Consider the following 19,791-nt stretch of genomic DNA (forward strand, 5'->3'; position numbering starts at 1 on the left):
AAATTACCGCCGGTAGGGTGGTCTAGGTCGCCTGTCGCCTGTCGCCGGTCGCCGGAATTCCTTCAATGCAGTTCAGTGGTGGTGGTGCGTGTTTCGCCGGTTCGCAAAAACCTTCTCAAAAACCCTAATAAATCTAAGTGGGAGGAAGTTTTGAGAAAGAAGTTGTGACTTGTGAGTTTTAAATGTAAGTGGTAAATAATCAACGACCGCTTCTACTAATCAGCGTCGGGTAAGAGCCGACGCCTAAACCCTAATAAATCTAAAATTTAAATTAGTTAGGGCACCGACCGCTTTAGACTGTCGTTGAAATTAGCGTGCGTTTATGCCGTTGCTGTTGCATTTAAAAGCCGACGCCGGTGCCGACGACTTAAAACCGTCGCTAATTGGAAGAACAACATCTGTTTTTACGGCAGTCGCTGCGAAGCCGTCGTTGATTTGACATTTTCTTGTAGTGTCCAGTCATAACAAAATTGTACATTCAGGCTTAGTAGTTGAACAATCTTGCTAGAAAATTTGTACATTGAGTCATATCCAGTGAAATTCAATCAAATAATGTATCCTTATTTTCAGTGATCAAAGTAATGACCATCAGTGTATATTGTAATTTATCCTTATTTACGTTGGTTGCGGCACCTTTTTTTTTATTATTAGCTCCACATACAGTTGCATGTACATGCACGTACCTTGCATGTAAACTTTGTTGACATTCATGTACATTAACTGGGTTATAATCATCTTGTTATATGTTGACCTTTTGTTTTAATACCCATATTGATTTTTTTTTTGTGGCACCTGGAGCACTATGAGGTATAGGATAGTAATTGTACATATTGAATTTCATTAGTGAACAAACATCAACACACCAGTGCACAAAGATTGCAAATTACTCACTTGACATCAGCTTTAGGAATTGGGTTACTTTTTTTATTAGTTTCTTTGTACATTCTTGCTTCGTGGTTGTTCATTAACGAAATCAAAATGTACAATGACATCCCCCATAAAATCGTCAATAACACACAATGAACATAATAGACATCAAAGTACAATCCTTGTGATATAGTGAACAATGTGATAACACACAATAAACAATAACAGACATTCAAAATAGAGGTTCAGGTATTTCTTCAGATTTTTTCCTTTTGTTTCAAAGGGTGGCCAATGGTATTTCTTCACTTTGTGTTCTTGCAACTCAAAAAATATTAGTAACTAGAGGATGAAATTTAAAAAACAAAATCATTAAACATGGAAGGAGGTTGAGTGTGGAAAAGAGAGAAATGGTGAACAGTATATGGGGGAAAATGATGGCAGTTGACATAAATCAGTTATTAAATGTGAACAGTAAATGTCAAATCATTTCTTTTTGAATTTTCGATTTTGTACATTGGAGGTAAGGGGAATGTACATTGACTGTCAAATCATTACTTTTTGCATGTTGAATGGTGCTTTTTTTTTTTCGCTGCTTGCGTTTTGGACAAGGTGCATGATGCTCATCCTACACCTTGGTGCACCATCTACGCATTGTAATTTTTAGAGGAGAATATATAAAATTTGGAAAAATTAAAACCACTACATTTTTATGTATTTTTGACACATAAATAAGTATACAAAAAAAAACTTTTAAATAGATATATAAAGCGTTACTAATAACATCTTCACTTCTTCATTATGAGCCACTAAAGAGAGAAATTAGGAACATGTCTACTACGTAGCCTACTACAGTACTACTTGCTATCCTACTAAACAGACCATTATGTAGACCACTATCTTTAGCTCACTAACTAATTATTAACAACTAGTACTAATTATTAAGAAAACTGTTTGACTAATTTTTTTTAACAAAATAGAAAATTATGTAATTAGCAATAAAAAAGAAAAAGATCTAAAATTCTGATGTAGCACTTACAACACCAGTAGTAGAGTAGGTAGTGATGTTGAACTTTGATCAGTCTGATAATTAGTGATGGGGCCACTCAAACTAAAAAGTATGGAATTTTCTCCTAATTTTTTTTTGAGATTTTGATGTGTTTCCTTATAAATTTAATTATATGATCCCTTTAAATTTCTTCAATTTTATTTTAGAACCCCGGCCACTAAGTATATTTTCTAGATCCTCACTGCTGATAATCTTTGTAAAGAACAAAAAAATTATGACTTTTTACCAAAACTCATCCAACTAACCCGCACATTTCAACAACAAAAGAACCAAACTTTAACATCTACTACAAAAACTCAACAACACAACAAAATTCCCAAATATGAAAAACCACAAACCTCGACTTCAATTGTCTTCTCTCCAAATGTAATCCCCCACATTTTTAAAGGATTTTCATAAATATATTAAGCTATTTATGTAATTATATTAAATCCAAATGAGTTTGGAAAATGATTTGACTTTTAAAGGGTTGACTATTTTAAAAGTCAACTAAAAATATTTTTCTAAGATTAATAAAGTTTGTAATATTTTTTTAAGCGTGTTTTAAATAAGAGTTATTATTAAAAGTTATTTAAAAAGAAGTTTAATGGAATCGAAACTCCTAAAAGGATAAAAAGGAAAAGAGTCCTATTGATGATTAAAGTCCTAAGTTGATCATCTTATTAGTCATCAAATCTTTTTAAATCTTATCTCTTTTCCTAAACCTAAAAGGATTAGCCTTTTGTAAATATCCTAAAACCCAATTATTTCACCCTACACACTTATTTTTTTCAGAATCACGCCACTTTCTATTCTCTCTCTTTTCATGGTTTTCTTTTTCCTCTCTTCACTCGTTTTTTTCTTTCACCCGAATCTGATTGGCCAGATTTCTCATAGTTCCGTTAATTTTTAGCCAAAACTTCCTTCTTGAAAGTTGTAGATCTCGAAAAGTTATTGAAGTTAGGCTCAAGAATCACTCAATTCCATTCTTATTCTATTAGTTATGGCCTCTACAAGTTTCGCAATTCTGCTGCCATATTTCACTCGCGAATTCGGTATATTGCTCTTTTTCTTCCTTTTTCCTTTTTCCTTTTGATTCTTTTCCTCCTCTTATTTTGGTTGTTTTCTTTACTTCTCCTTTAAGATTCCATTAAAGTTCTAATTTTTATTGTTATTTTATTATTATTTGCATGATTACGATTTGAGTTATTATTTTATTATGAAATATGTATTTTTCGATCATATGTATAAAAGAAAAATTCAGATTTATTATTTTTAGTTTTAATCATGAAAGATGTGATTTTTAGGGTTTTAAATCACTAGAAATCGTATATTTAAAGTATGAATATGAATTTTGATTGGAATCGATTTTTAAATATTCATTTAAAATATTTTCAGAAGGTTTAGAAAATTTTATAGATGCTGGAAATTCAGAAAGTTAATATTTTAAGGTTTTTGGTTTTTAATCACTAGAATAGTTGATCTATACTAGGGATTAAAAATAATGAGAGTTTAAATTATAAAACGATTTTTAAGAAGTTTAAAAGGGTTTGGGAAATTTTAAAGTTGCTGTATTTTTTTTAGTACAAGTATTTACTTGATTTCTTGGTTGTTTTAGGCGGAGAATTCACTGTAGGGGACTTTTAGTGCTTAAAAGTGGCCTACCGTTACGTTTATACGAGGTACGTACATAGTCTACGTGCTAAATGGTTAGAAACATGCTCTAGGGATGTTTTTAATTTGTAGTATCATGTATAGGACCTTGTAGTTCATAATATATGATTTACTGAGATGGCTTTACATGTTATTTGCTTGTATGCTACATGTAAACTAAGAATATGTATAAGTAAGATTGTTTGTATGGAAGTTTGATGCAAGCAATTAAGTTTAGTTTGGTATTAATTCGTGAGTGAATTAATGTAAGTAAATTGGAATCATGGATTCTTTGAGTTTATCTATTTATCTTATAAGAACCGAGGATCTTATTTGGTAATTTTGAGTTATACCTATAAAGGTACAGTTTACTGTTGGCTAGGTTCAACAGGCAAGTTAGTAAAGAATAAAAGAAGTTAAAAGAGTCTTGAATGCTAAGTTGTGAACACTTATTAATTCTAAGATTAAAAAGGAGTTTTGTGATGTTATGTGATTAGTAGTTGTGAGTATTATGTGCTTGGTTGGTGTCAACACAAGTATAAAATGAATGCAACGTAAAGTGAAACGAGAATAGGTTATAGACTTTAGACTGGTGCACGTCTAGAGTTGGACACTAAGCATTGGGGTACATAGTCCGCCGTGATATGTATCTTCGAGGTTGGATTGATCACCAATCCTCTTTAGTTCAAAGGTTCCTCGATATCGTAGGTCAATTTGGTTTACGGAGTCATGACCGTATTTCCTATTTCAGTAAAGTCAACTCGTCCCAATAACTATTCCATTTAAAGAAGAAATAAAAGTTAGAGTCTAGTTCAGTAAGAGTCATCTGCAGTTGTTATGTTATTATTATTTTATTCTACAAGTTGTGTTGTAGTATCATGTTTAGGATTATTGTTGTCTGATATGTAGTACTCAGCTTTGCTGATTACGTGCTTGTCTGTGTTTGGTGATCATGGCTTTGCCTATTGATCCTGTGGTGATCCTTCGGGGGAGCAGAGTCAAGAAAGCATTGACATTACAGGTTCGAAGATGCATATATTGGGAATCTGGAATGGAGAGGCTTTTGTGACATTAGTAGTATTTAAGTTGTTTTTAGGAATTTATATTTTCAGACTTTAGCTTTAAGTTGGTGTGCTTCAGTTCAAACATTGTTTGACTCTTATTTCATAAGTTTAATAAAGTTGGTTTTGTTTTAGTAAGTTTTCCGCTGCAAAATTCTGAGTAAGCCGAAACGTTATCACACGGGCGATAATGCCTGGGTAATTCTCTAAGTTTATATTATAAGTATTTTCTAGAAAGAGAGAATTATCGGGGTGTTACAAAGTGGTATCGTGCAAAGTCCGGAAAAAAAAAAAAAAAAAATCTTTTCGAAAATTTTTTTTTTAGGCACAAAGGTAATGTGATTTATAAAAAGTGTCTGCGTTAGTTTCATGCCTTTAAGGTATAGTATTGCATTGTGAGAATGGGTAGTATAAGAAGGGCATATATGATAGAAATATTATATGCCTGCATTAAAAAGTTAGTTCAGCATCATCATTATTTTCTTCCCTGCAAATAAGTGCATTATTATTTTTCTTCCCTACTAATGATGCATGAATGTTTTTCTTCCCTGCTAACTGTTATATCCTTCTTGCCTGCTAAGGTGTTATAGTTGCATGCCTTTGTTTTTGTTTACCTTTTGATTTCTTGTGGGAACACGTTAGAGAGTGTGCTAAACCATTATGGTTTATTTGTTGTAGATCCCTAACCATGTCTGCCAGACAAGTTAATAGAATTGTCAGGCAAAGTTAATAGAGTAGGAGCCATCATAACCCAATTATATTGAGTGATGATGAGAATGTTCGATTATGAGCCTTGAAGTTATAGTTACACTAGCTTAGGAGCATTATGCATTATGTGTTAAAAGTAGGCATCCTTGTTAGTGATATATGAAGAGTTTGATTGTACTAGAGTGCAAACTTGAAAGGACATCTACAATGTTATTTGGAGACTTTATCTGAGCGATGTGATGTTTTAGAGATGGATGAAATGGACATCATCCAAAAGATTTGAAGATACTAGATCTAGGAATCAATATTATTATTGTTACTATTATTATTATTGTAGTGAAGATTTGGAGACTTTGGAGATGAAATGTTTACTCCATATAAAGGAAATAAGGATGAGAATGATGTAACTCCATCGAGTATTTATTTATGCTTAAGATTAGTTGTTGGAAAGTAGTCAAGCTACAATGGTTTAAATTTCCTTATTGAGATTCTTATATTATTGAGGAATAAGTTGGTTATTTTGGATTGGGAAAATATTCTTATTATCGATTGAGGAATAAAGCTATTATTTATTTATAGTGAGTGAGAGAATTTATTCTGGGCACGTGATGGGAATATTTTTTTTTATTTTATTATTATACTTTTCATCATGTGATTATATTCTTGCTTGCTTGTTTCTACTTGCACGTTGATGTGAATATATTTTACATGAACGATTATGTGATTATTAGAGAACATTTCATGTTGGAACTTAGTGAAATTGTTGTTGATGCGATCTTTAATGATCAAATCAAATGTTACCTTCGTAGAATGGACAGTAAGTTGATCGGAACCAAAGTAGAGTTACGTTAAGTTTCAGTGCGAAGTAGAGTGTCAAACAATAATGATGCCTTAGCTTTCGCTATTCGCCTATTGGCGAGTTTGACTCGAAAAAAGTTGAGTCCCGATTCTGCTGGGACATGTTGGAGAGACTAGCTAAGATAAATGTCGTACCTTAAGGGTAAGCTGACCCTATCCTCTTAGAGAGTTGGATTAGGGAGTTTAAAAAGATTTTTGGGCTATAAACTGTCTAGAGAGTATGAAAGTAGATCAAGTTATATTGTATATCTGAAAGATGAGACTGACTCTATATAGTAGAAAGAGAATGAGACTAGACTCAGTATTATGAAAGAGTTTATTTGGGAATCCTTTATTGCTGCTTTAAGAGAAAAGTTTTACCCTGCTTTTATGAGGAAACTAAAAGCCCAGAAGTTTATCAACCTTAGGATGGAGAGCATGACCATCTCTGAGTATTATAGAAAGTTCATAGCTAGGTTTGCATTTGAGGTAATAGCCACTGAGGAGTTAAAGGCTCAATGATTTGAGCAAGCTTTGATTGAGGAAATTCAATTGGGTTTAGTAGATTTTGAAGTGTTTGATTTGCCTATTAGCATACCTATTGGAGAAATCATAAGGTATACCGAGTTGTTTAGAAATTGCCTTTAAAGATAGGAGACTTTGTATTTCCGTCTGACTTAATAGAATTTAATTTGGGAGACCTAGATGTGATTCTTGGGATGAACTGGTTGAGTCTTTACAAGGCTAACATTGATTGCGAAGTTCAAAAAGTAGTGTTGAAAAACCTTCGGGAAAATTGACCTCATATAGACGATTTGGGAAACCTAAGAACTTTGGAGTGACCTCTGCTATGCAAGTGCAGAAGTTGATGAGAAAGGGTTGTGAACTGTTTTTCTGTAGCGTGCAAGATATGAGTAAGGAAGCTGAGTTGAAACTTGAGGATGTTCCGATAGTAATGAGTTTATGGACGTATTTCCGAGTGAAATTTCAGGTATGCCGCCTGCAAGAGTGTTGAGTTTACCATAGACTTAGTTCCTGGAACTGCACCTATATCTAAGGCACCTTATAGAATGGCACCTCCTGAGATGAGTGAGTTAAAGACGCAATTGCAAGAACTTTTGGATAAGGTTATATCAGACCTAGTGCATCGCCTTGGGGAGCTCCTGTTTTGTTCGTGAAGAAAAAGGATGGGAGTATGAATTATGTATAGACTATAGGGAGTTGAATAATGTTACCAAGAACAAGTACCCTTTGCCTAGAATAGATGACCTATTCGATCAACTTAATGGAGCGAGTAGGTGTTCTCGAAGATTGACTTACGTTCAGGAATCAATTGAGGGTAGCTGATAAGGATGTACCTAAGACTGCCTTTAGAACGCGTTATGGTCACTACGAGTTCACTGTAATGCCATTTGGGTTAACAATGCTCCTGCTATATTTATGGACTGATGAATAGAATCTTTCATGAGTTTTTAGATAAGTTCGTAGTGGTTTTCATTGATGACATTTTGATTATTCGAGGAATGAAACCGAGCATGATGAACATTTGAGGATTATCTTGGAAACCTTGAGGAAGAACCAATTATATGCCAAGTTCTCTAAGTGTGAGTTTCGTTTGGAGAAAGTAGCATTCTTGGGTCATTTTGTGTCTAAGGAAGGAGTTCTGTAGATCCTGCTAAGATTCAAGCTGTGAGTGAGTGGCCAACTCCAAAGAGTGTGACTGACATTAGAAGTTTCTTGGGTTTAGCTGGCTATTATAGGAGATTTGTGAGGATTTCTCGAAGATAGCGAGACCTATGAAATTTAATGAAAAAGGAGTCCAAGTTTGAGTGGAATGAGAAGTGTGAGGAAGCTTTCCAGATCTTGAAGATCGTTTAACCACTGCACCTGTCTTAACCCTACCTGATGGAATGAGGGATTTGAGGTCTATAGTGATGCTTCAAAGAATGGTTTGGGTTGTTTGTGCAACAGAATGGAAGGTAATAGCTTATGATCGCGTCAACTGAAACCTTATGAGGCTAATTACCCTACCCATGATCTAGAGTTAGCTGCCATAGTGTTTGCATTGAAGATTTGGAGACATTATCTTTATGGGCAACTTGCAAGATATTTCACAGACCATAAGAGCTTGAATACATATTTACCCAAAAAGACTTGAATATGAGACAAAGGAGATGGCTAGAGTTGATTAAGGATTACGATCTAGACATCCAATATCATGAGGGAAAGCCAATGTGGTGGCTGACGCCTTGAGTCGGAAATCGAGTCATAGCTTGAGTGCTTTGATAGTCCCTGAGGAGTTGTGTAGAGATATGCAAAGGTTGAACCTAGAAATTTTAAATCCTGGGGAAAGTGAGGCTAGACTTAGTAATCTTTCTTTGGGAGTGTCAGTTTTCGATGAGATATTGAGGGTCAAGTTGGGGATGAGCATCTAGATAAGATAAAGAGAAAATGAAGCAAGGTAAGGAATAGACTTCAAGATTCATGATGATGGGAGTCTAAGGTTTAAAGGGAGGTGGTGTTACCACAGAAGTGTACGACCTAAAAGACGTCTTATGGATGAGGGGCATAATACTCCGTATTCTGTGCACCCTGGGGGTGACAAGTTGTATAAGGATCTTAAGGTGAATATTGGTGGCCGAACATGAACGAGAGGTAGCGAGTATGTGTCTAAGTGTCTAACCTGTCAGAAAGTGAAGATAGACCATAAGAGGCCCATGGGGAAAGTCCAACCACTAGAGGTTCCTGGATGGAAGTGGGATTCGATTTCTATGGATTTGTGACTGCCTTACCCAAGTCGAGGAGTGGAAATGATACCATTTGGGTTATAGTGGATAGACTGACCAAGTCCGCTGTTTTCATACCTATTAAGGAGACATGGAAGAAGAAGCAACTCGCTACAACCTATATCAAGCATGTAGTGAGATTGCACGGAGTCCAAAGGACATTATTTCAGACGTGACTCTAGATTTCTATCTAAGTTTTGGAAGAAGGTCAATCAAACCTTGGGACAACATTAAAGATGAGTACCGCCTTTCACCCTGCGACCGATGGTCAGACTAAGAGGACTAACCAAACTATGGAGGACATGTTGCGAGCTTGTGCTATAGATTTTCAAGGAAGTTGGGAGGACCAATTAGATTTGATTGAGTTCTCTTACAATAATAGTTACCATGCGAGTATAAAGATGGCACCTTTTGAGGCGTTATATGGACGGAAGTGTAGAAGTCCCATTTGCTGGAATGACTATAGTGAGAATGTAGTTTTGGGGACAGAATTCATTGAGGAGACCGTCAAGAACGTTAGATTGATTCAGGCTAGAATTCAAGCTGCGCAAGATAGGCAGAAGATTATGCAGACTTAAAACGGCGCGAAGATGAGTTCGCTGTAGGTGATAAAGTATTCCTGAAAGTATCACCCACCAAAGGCGTTATGAGATTTGGGAAAAAGGGCAAGCTGAGTGCTAAATATGTAGGCCCATATGAGATTTTGGAGCGCATTGGGAAAGTAGCTTATAGATTGGCTTGCCAATGGAATTTGAAAAGATGCATGATGTATTTCATATATCCCAATTGAAGCGCTATATCCCTGATGAGCGCCATGTGTTAGAGCCTGAACGAGTGCAGATAGATAGTAGCCTCACTTATGAGGAAAGACCTGTCAAGATTCTCGACAGGAAAGTGCGTAGTACGCGTAACAAGGATGTTCATATTGTCAAAGTTCTTTGGTCTAACCACGAGTCAGAAGAGGCAACGTGGGAAGCCGAAGAGGATATGAAGAAAAAGTATCCAGACCTATTCCTTGAGGTGAGTTACGAGGGCGTAACTCGTTTTCTTTAAGGGGGGTAGAATGCGATAAATTTCGCGCTTTTTGTCTATTTTTATGACATTTTCATATATATGTATGCCTATGTTGGGCAATTTGCACATGTTAGTGCAAAAGAAGTAGAGTCTCCGCATAAGAAAAGTGTTCGTAAGTAACACAAGTGTTTTAAAAATGGGAAAGTGCACGAGAGGCACTACCTTTTCCCAAAAGTTTTCGAAATGTTAGTTAAACTTTTGAAAGTACGAGGGTTTTGTGTTAAGTTTCGGGACGAAACTTCTTTTAAGGGGGGTAGACTGTAATCCCCCACATTTTTAAAGGATTTTCATAAATATATTTAAGTATTTATGTAATTATATTTAAATCCAAATGAGTTTGGAAAATGATTTGACTTTTAAAAAGGGTTGACTATTTTAAAAGTCAACTAAAAATATTTTTCTAAGTTAATAAATTGTAATATTTTAATTAAGCGTGTTTTAAATAAGAGTTTAATTATTAAAAGTATATTTAAAAAGAAGTTTAATGGAATCGAAACTCCTAAAAGGATAAAAAGGAAAAGAGTTCTATTGATGATTAAAGTCCTAAGTTGATCATCTTATTAGTCATCAAATCTTTTTAAATCTTATCTCTTTTCCTAAACCTAAAAGGATTAGCCTTTATGTAAATATCCTAAAACCCAATTATTTCACCCTACACACTTATTTTTTCAGAATCACGCCACTTTCTATTCTCTCTCTTTTCATGGTTTTCTTTTTCCTCTCTTCACTCGTTTTTTTCTTTCACCCGAATCTGATTGGCCAGATTTCTCATAGTTCCGTTAATTTTTAGCCAAAACTTCCTTCTTGAAAGTTGTAGATCTCGAAAAGTTATTGAAGTTAGGCTCAAGAATCACTCAATTCCGATTCTTATTCTATTAGTTATGGCCTCTACAAGTTTCGCAATTCTGCTGCCATATTTCACTCGCGAATTCGGTATATTGCTCTTTTTCTTCCTTTTCCTTTTCCTTTTGATTCTTTTCCTCCTTATTGTTTTGGTTGTTTTCTTTACTTCTCCTTTAAGATTCCATTAAAGTTCTAATTTTTATTGTTATTTTATTATTATTTGCATGATTACGATTTGAGTTATTATTTTTTATGAAAGTATTTTTCGGATTCATATGTATAAAAGAAAAATTTCAGATTTATTATTTTTAGTTTTAATCATGAAAGATGTGATTTTAGGGTTTTAAATCACTAGAAATCGTATATTTAAAGTATGAATATGAATTTTGATTGGAATACGATTTTTATATTCATTTAAAATATTTTCAGAAGGTTTAGAAAATTTTATAGATGCTGGAAATTCAGAAAGTTAATATTTTAAGGTTTTTAATGGTTTTTAATCACTAGAATAGTTGATCTATACTAGGGATTAAAAATAATGAGGTTTAAATTATAAAAACGATTTTTAAAAAGTTTAAAAGGGTTTGGGACGTTTTAAAGTTGCTGTTATTTTTTTAGTACAAGTATTTACTTGATTCTTGTTGTTTTAGGCGGAGAATTCACTGTAGGGGACTTTTAGTGCTTAAAAGTGGCCTACCGTTACGTTTATACGACAGGTACGTACATAGTCTACGTGCTAAATGGTTAGAAACATGCTTAGGGATGTTTTTAATTTGTAGTATCATGTATAGGACCTTGTAGTTCATATATATGATTTACTGAGATGGCTTTACATGTTATTTGCTTGTATGCTACATGTAAACTAAGAATATGTATAAGTAAGATTGTTTGTATGGAAGTTTGATGCAAGCAATTAAGTTTAGTTTGGTATTAATTCGTGAGTGAATTAATGTAAGTAAATTGGAATCATGGATTCTTTGAGTTTATCTATTTATCTTATAAGAACCGAGGATCTTATTTGGTAATTTTGAGTTATACCTATAAAGGTACAGTTTACTGTTGGCTAGGTTCAACAGGCAAGTTAGTAAAGAATAAAAGAAGTTAAAAGAGTCTTGAATGCTAAGTTGTGAACACTTATTAATTCTAAGATTAAAAAGGAGTTTTGTGATGTTATGTGATTAGTAGTTGTGAGTATTATGTGCTTGGTTGGTGTCAACACAAGTATAAAATGAATGCAACGTAAAGTGAAACGAGAATAGGTTATAGACTTTAGACTGGTGCACGTCTAGAGTTGGACACTAAGCATTGGGGTACATAGTCCGCCGTGATATGTATCTTCGAGGTTGGATTGATCACCAATCCTCTTTAGTTCAAAGGTTCCTCGATATCGTAGGTCAATTTGGTTTACGGAGTCATGACCGTATTTCCTATTTCAGTAAAGTCAACTCGTCCCAATAACTATTCCATTTAAAGAAGAAATAAAAGTTAGAGTCTAGTTCAGTAAGAGTCATCTGCAGTTGTTATGTTATTATATTTTATTCTACAAGTTGTGTTGTAGTATCATGTTTAGGATTATTGTTGTCTGATATGTAGTACTCAGCTTTGCTGATTACGTGCTTGTCTGTGTTTGTGATCATGGCTTTGCCTATTGATCCTGTGGTGATCCTTCGGGGGAGCAGAGTCAAGAAAGCATTGACATTACAGGTTCGAAGATGCATATCATTGGGGAATCTGGAATGGAGAGGCTTTTGTGACATTAGTAGTATTTAAGTTGTTTTTAGGAATTTATATTTTCAGACTTTAGCTTTAAGTTGGTGTGCTTCAGTTCAAACATTGTTTGACTCTTATTTCATAAGTTTAATAAAGTTGGTTTTGTTTTAGTAAGTTTTCCGCTGCAAAATTCTGAGTAAGCCGAAACGTTATCACACGGGCGATAATGCCTGGGTAATTCTCTAAGTTTATATTATAAGTATTTTCTAGAAAGAGAGAATTATCGGGGTGTTACACCAAATTTGGAGTTTGAAATTCAGAGTGCTGTGGTGGACTCGTGAGCGGTGGTGCGGTGGTAGTTTTCGTCATTTCAGAGTGCAACTGTAAAGGAAATAGGAGAGAGATTGAGATAACACGGGGAAAAACGCTAATTCAGTATTAAGAATTTATTTTTGAAAATGCGCCACTTATACTCCACTCGAAATTTTGGAACTTTGCAAATCTTCAATTTCGAAAAAATAACAATGGAGGATGATGTTTAGGGTTGAAAGGCTTCTATATATCCGCTTATTGGTTTCCTGAGTTAAGCATAATAGTGGGTACTCAACTTTGTCCCAAAAGTTGCAGCTTACTCACGTAGGTTGCAAAAGTTGCAGTTTGGGTATCAAACCTAAATTCTGTTATATTTGCTGTTAACTTTAATAAAATAATAATAAAAAATTATTTTTGCATAAAATCTTCATTTCTCTTTGTAAAAGGAATTTTATGTCTTCCTCTCTCCTTCCCCCCACGAGGCCACCAGCCCACCACCTACACCAACCACCACCTTCACCGCTGATTAGCACACCATCCACCACCTTCCCCACCGTCCACCACACTCACCACCACCTTCACCATCGACAATCACACAACCACCACTTTCACCCCCGTCCACCACACCCGCCACCACCTTCACCACCAACCACCCGCCTTCACCACTGTCCGTTCACTGGCCACCACCACTGTCCGTTCACTGGCCACCACCACTGTCCGTTCACTGGCCACCACACCTACCACCACCAACCAAATAAAAAAACCAACCAGAAAATTCAAACCAAACTACAAAATCAGATCTAAGAACCAATCACAAAAATTAGAATTCGAGCATCCTAACCCCAAATTAAAAACCCAACAACAGATCTAAGAGAAACACAAAAAATTCGAGCATCGCAACCCCCACAACCACCAAAACGAACAAAAATCCCCAAAATCGAACCCAAAACCCAGAAAAATCAAACTCCAACACCAGAAATCATCTTCAACAACAAATAATCTTCAACGACAAAAACAAGAAAATCGAATTGAGAAAAAAAAGTGAAGAAAAAGGTTAAATGAGAAAAGTTGGGAAATAAGTTTTAATTGTAACTTTTAATGCTTCATCTAATTTACCCACCAAGTTGCTCACACATTTGGTACTTGCTTAACTTCTTTTCTCTCTTTCTTTCTATCTCCTCTTTCTTAAAATCAAATATAGTACTGTAGTTATTAGGGTTTTGTTTGAGCTTTCTAAGTGTCTCAGATTTTGGTGATTTCATGTTGTTTTACTTTTGGGCAACATCAATGGTGGGTTTTGAGTTCGATTTTAATTTGGTGATTTTGCAATGTGGTGAAAGACAAGAGGTGGAGTGGTGGATGGAAGGTGGTGAATCTGATTTTGAGAGGATGAGAGAGAAAGATTGTTATTCTCGTTTTCAGTGCCAAATCAGCCTTTTTTATTGATTTTATTTGAAGTTAACAAATTAGTTAACAAAGTTGTAGTTGAGTGAGCGAAGTACAACTTTTAGAACTTGGGTGAGTAAACTGCAATATTTTGCAAAGTTTAGTACCCTCTTTTATGCTTAACTCCAGGTTTCCTTAAGGGGTTTAATTTGTATATTTCAAAAAATACGGTTTTGATATTGGGGAGGTTATTGATTTGAAAATCTTCATTTCTTTTTTTTTTTTTTTTTTCCTTTTTCCCCTTTTTCTTGTTCTATGTGATGTATATGCTTAATTTGTTAGGTGTATGTTGAGTATATAGTAATTTCAGCTCAGCAAGTTTGTTACAAGTTGTTATTTTCTAATTTAATCTTTCATGCTTCTTCTTGTATTCTTTCCAGAGTAGCTAAGAGTAGTATTATTGTAATAACTCTCTCAGAATTCTCTACATTTTTCAATGAAGTAGTTCTAAGTCCTGAGCTCTGAAATGGGAGTAGTGATAGAGATAATTCTTTGTGTTCTTTTGCTCTAAGTTCATAAATTTTACAGGGTAAAATGAGGGTTTTAATATTTTGGTGTTTCCACTAATTGCCTTATATAATAGAGATACTATTTGACTTTCATACTTGCAAATGCAAAGCATTGACTATTGATATCTATATTTACGATAAGTAAAAGTTATAATATTTTTTATATTAGAAAATTTTACATTGAGACTAGTTTAACAAGATTCCACATGAATATGTTGTTCTTAGATATATAAATCATAAATGATAGTCAGAGTTAAGAACTGTGTCAAATTACAACATGAGTAGATTAATAAGAAACAAATGTAATATTTTTTTTTTTTATTATTGCAATTATATATTAAAACAACCTATGACGATACACATGACTTGCAATATGTTCATCCACATGAAAGTCAAATTGTACTTGCAATATGTTCATCAACATGAAAGTCAAATTGTTGTATTTATTATGTATAAACTAGAGAAGTATTATGAAGTAAAAATATTCAATGTTGTAGATATCATACTGCAACATGCTTTTGAGTTAAACCCTAGCATAAGTAAGCTGGAATAACCCCCATTGAACAATGATCAATTTTATCTTCTACACAAACTCATGATAAATGTCAGAAATCCATAACCTCACTCTAAGAGAAAAACTTTATTCCAAGAACATGTTCAGTTGTTCACTAGTGAACAAGAGAAAAATAGTAATGTATTTAGCCTCACAGTAAAATTTCACCGCAAATCAAGAGCAGCATATGGAAGCCACGGATGATAGCGACAACTGAATCTGCAACAGATGATGGTAACAATCAGCTGCTGTTGGGCGTTGTTCTGGATTTATCTCCATGCATTTTTGTTCCAACTCTTTTACCTGTTTCCCTACTAGTCCTTCATATCTTACTTCACTTGTTTTTATCAAACACCCTATTCCCCATACATCTACTTTCACTCCATGCACTCCTCTTACCATCTCCGGCGCATACTTTTCTCTATCCTCGGCCACGGCCACCGCCACCACGGGGTTTATCTGTGGAGCTCCCACCGCCTCCTCGAACCCTGTCACAAACCACTCCTTCGCCTCAACATCCATATCTATCACCAATAACACTTTGTCCCATGATAAGTCTCTATGCATGAAACTTAAGTCATGTAATGCTACTAATGCTTTAGCTACTTGTTTTAGGGCTAAAACAAGTTGTTCCATGTTTTTTGGCTTTGTTTTAACTCCTCTTGGTTTAAACACCAAGGCTAATTCGTCTTCGTCGTAGGAAATTAGTTGCTCAACGTGGGGGACTACTCTTTGGTGTAGCACTGAGTAGATTTCTTTGGTTGTTTGCCATCTTTGCTTGTTAGGGTAGAATCGTGTCGTCGTCTTTGGTGTCATCTCATTTATGTTTCCAACACCTAAATCTTGTCGTTCGTAGTCGCTATGACATCCATTTTTGACGCATTTCTCAGCTAAAGTGGCTAATAAGATCCCAATTCTCCAACATGGTACTAGCAATTTGATTCTTTCGGAAGGGTTTGAAAGATCTAAGGAATAAACATCGGTTCGAGTGATTTGAGTGTCTTGAGATGAAGATGATAATGATGATGGACTTAATGCACAAAATGTGATATTATGTCCTATAGCATAGTACCCTAAAACATAGGGAATACCATTGTAGGTCCATGATATTTTTTTTGTTATAGAAGATGAAGGAACAATAAAGGATTGTGATTCTCTTAGTTGATCAGTTTCCTCACCTCTCCATAAGCAAAGATTCTTCACCATACCGGTCAAGTTAGGCCATTGCTCTTGAATTGATTCAGAAGAAAATGACTTGAAAGATTGTTTTCTTATGAACATCATCTCAAAGGGACAGAATTTTGATATGACACGGTTGATGCAATCATCCCATAGGGCAATGTAGGAATCCCGGTTAGAGGAGGTTGATGTAGTCAAACTCGGGATCGATCGAATGAGCGAGCTAAGGATGTCTATGGTGAAGGCTTTGCAGTCTAATGGCTCATTCAAGGATGTGGTGAAGAAGAGCTCTCTCCCTTGGGGTAAATCGCGGTATATGTCCTTACGAAGGGGAAGCCGAAATTCTTTTGGTGGAGGTTCTTGTACGTACCATGAGAGCTCAGGTAAGGTTGGTGGTGTTGCTGGTGGAGCTCTTAAGCATCCAAGGTAGTACTCTGTCGGATCTTGGAATTCCCCTGGTAATAAAGAAGCAAACAAATTAAATTAGCAAAGATATGTTTAATTTAAAGGAGGTGTATGTATATAGCTATAAATTTGATATGACAAAATATCAGAAGTAGAGAATATATTATACTACTATAACTTAGGGATCATTCAATACGACGGTATGAGCACGATACCAAGGCAAACCCATGGAAATTCCCTTTTATCAAAGAAAATGACACTATGTAACTTTATTGCATTGGAAAAGACCATGATTATGCAATGGATCCCTTTTGTTCCATATATTATCTCGAAACAAGTGTTAATATTTGTTTTATTCTGTTGGTAATAATGGAACAATTAGGTTTGTAGGAACAAAGACTAACAAATCTATTCTATACCCGATAAGTAGCAATACGCAATGAGGAGTTGATACTAGCGTCTATCAGTAAATGCTTTCATACTTATTCATAATTGGAAGGAGGTAAACTAGCCAGAATTATTTAAGGCTTTCAATTTTCTAAATGTTAAAACAACAACCAACCTTGAGATTAATGCTTTGACACATTGATTTCATATATAAAAACAGCGGAATATTTTGATCAAGAACTTACATCTCATAGAGGATTCTGCTGCCATTGCAATAAGGATTCTCTCATTAAGATCTAGGGAACAAAGAAAAAGACACATGATCATATGCATTATGATACATAATGCATGTTAAGAAACATTAGACTAAAACTAAAAATTTCATAGGGAATATCATAATTAACAATACCAGAAGAAGGGAGAGGAGGTGAAGGTGGTGAAAAAGAAGTAAGTTTTCTCCTTCCAAACACCTTGAGCTGTTGTTCCGGGGCGAATCGATCGACGGAAAAACCCTTAAGTTGGCCTTCTCCAAAGGCTTCTAAAGATGAGGCCACCATAGAATCATCTAAGTAAAGGAGCTCATCCACATTTAAGAAACTAGAGCCTTGTACTTTTACTCTTCCTTTATGGTACTCACCTTCCTCCGCCCACAAGCTTACCCACTCCTCCCATGTCATCTTTGCTCTCCCTATCCTTCGGAGCTCCGTTCTCGGCGATCCACCGCCTATCGAGCTCCCCACATTCAATGGTGATGAATGAGGCTCAAGTCCAAGAGAAGGGTTTCTTAGGTTATGCATCAAGTAAGAATGCATTTGCCTCGTTCTTTCTAAAAAGACATATAATAATAATAAAAAAAATTCATCAATTGTTACATTACCAATTTAACATGCGTTTCATGTTAATAAAATACTCTATCCATTTTCAAAAGTTCTTACTATTTTGACCAATTTCCTCTCATAATATTCCAGATAAGAACAACAAAAGAAAACGGATAGATGGAGTAACTTTAAGACAAATGGACTAATATTAATACCTATGAAATACAGAGACCTTTGAGAATTGAAGTAACCTTGATTCTGAAACGTTTTCGTTTAAAAAAAAATCCGCTAGCCATTTACAGGCTAATGAAGCCTATAAGTGGCTAGAAGCTATAGGGTTGCTATATTTTGTATAGAAATGTTTATGTTTCGGGATCTTAACTGTTTTCGTGCTACATGGAAATAAGAGATCTAAAAAAATGCATACCTACAAAGATACTTGAATTATCATCCTTAGAAGGGTGAGGAGGAAGCAAAGAAGCAGGTAATGATGATCTTGAATTTGGAATATGATGAAGAGGAGAATAAATATGAGAATGTCTCATCTTGGGACCCATAAATTGAGATAATTCCTTAAAAACTTGTTCATCAAAAGAAGCAGGTAATCTATGAATCTTTCTTTCATAAGGTGAAAGCCTAAAATAACTCTTCCCAACTTGTAGTCTTTCACTCCCTCTTTCCCACTCATACACTTTTCTAAATTCCCCCAACATATTATCCCATTTTGTTGCTGCTGTTTTAGCATCCCTATATACTCCATGCTTGTTTAAGAACTCTGCCACTTCTCTATCCTTGTCTGCCCTATTCTTCCCTCTCCCTTTTTCGACATCGAAACTCGAACTCGAACCCGAACCCGGATCATCTCCTTGGAATTGGATCCTCCAACCCTTTGCAAGCAAAAGCATTTCATCAGGCTTCCAAACTGGGCTTACATACTTCCCTTTTCTGATCACCTGCTGTACTTGATCTTCTTTCCCAGCCGATGATGATGGGATAGTAGAGAGAGAAGGGGAAGAAGAAGAGTCTGGTGAAGTAATCAATTGATGAGCTTGTGGGCTAGAAAGATTAGATGGGCTTGATACTGGGTTTTGTAGGGCCTGGCCCATTGGGTTTTGCTGCTTCCATTGATGAACTTGAGAAACTGAAGTTGGTGTTGTTGTGTACCTTATTCTTTTTATAGTGTTACTAGTACTACTCACTGCTTGTGCTTCGAACTCAAAAGGTGAGAAACAAGGTGAAGTTGTAGTGGTGGGAAGAAATAATGGAGGTGGAGAAGTTTCCCTGATTTTCTGGGATGTTGCTGATAATGTTTCTCTCTCATCTTTGCTGTCACTCATTATTCTATGATGATTATATTGCTATTATTATTCAACTTTCAAGAAAATATATACAAAAGAAAGTACTCCCTCTGTTTCAAAATATAAGGCATTCACGCTTTACGAAAATTTGCTTTGACCACAAATATCTCTCAAATACGATAAGTAAAAATTATAAAAATTATACCGTTGTATTCGTCTTGAAAAATAATATAATAATATTATTTTTAAAATTTTTTTATCAACATAAATTGAGAGTAATTAACGGTCAAAGTTCGACCT

At 35.1% G+C, this 19,791-nt stretch overlaps 1 protein-coding gene across 1 annotated transcript; it reads right to left on the bottom strand.

The window, feature by feature from the left end:
* Positions 1-14,551: 14,551 nt before the first annotated feature.
* On the bottom strand, positions 14,552-19,532 carry LOC104899764 (hypothetical protein). Its single transcript, XM_010687025.4, has 4 exons — positions 18,621-19,532; positions 17,785-18,201; positions 17,621-17,671; positions 14,552-17,038 (listed from the first exon to the last, which is right to left on the bottom strand). The coding sequence occupies exons 1-4, from the start codon at positions 19,528-19,530 to the stop codon at positions 15,579-15,581; spliced, it is 2,838 nt and encodes a 945-aa protein (XP_010685327.2). The 5' UTR covers positions 19,531-19,532; the 3' UTR covers positions 14,552-15,578.
* Between the last annotated feature and the right edge of the window lie 259 nt (positions 19,533-19,791).

Source organism: Beta vulgaris, chromosome 7, assembly GCF_026745355.1.
Source record: "Beta vulgaris subsp. vulgaris cultivar EL10 chromosome 7, EL10.2, whole genome shotgun sequence".
Classification (NCBI taxonomy): Eukaryota; Viridiplantae; Streptophyta; class Magnoliopsida; order Caryophyllales; family Amaranthaceae; genus Beta; species Beta vulgaris.

Excerpts from the sequence above, each read along its gene's own strand:
- LOC104899764 (XM_010687025.4), bottom strand. The coding sequence starts at position 19,530 with ATGAGTGACAGCAAAGATGAGAGAGAAACATTATCAGCAACATCCCAG. Across the intron at positions 17,672-17,784 it reads ACCTCCTCTCCCTTCTTCTG|ATCTTAATGAGAGAATCCTT; the intron begins GTATTGTTAATT and ends TTTGTTCCCTAG. Across the intron at positions 17,039-17,620 it reads AGCAGAATCCTCTATGAGAT|GGGAATTCCAAGATCCGACA; the intron begins GTAAGTTCTTGA and ends CTTTATTACCAG.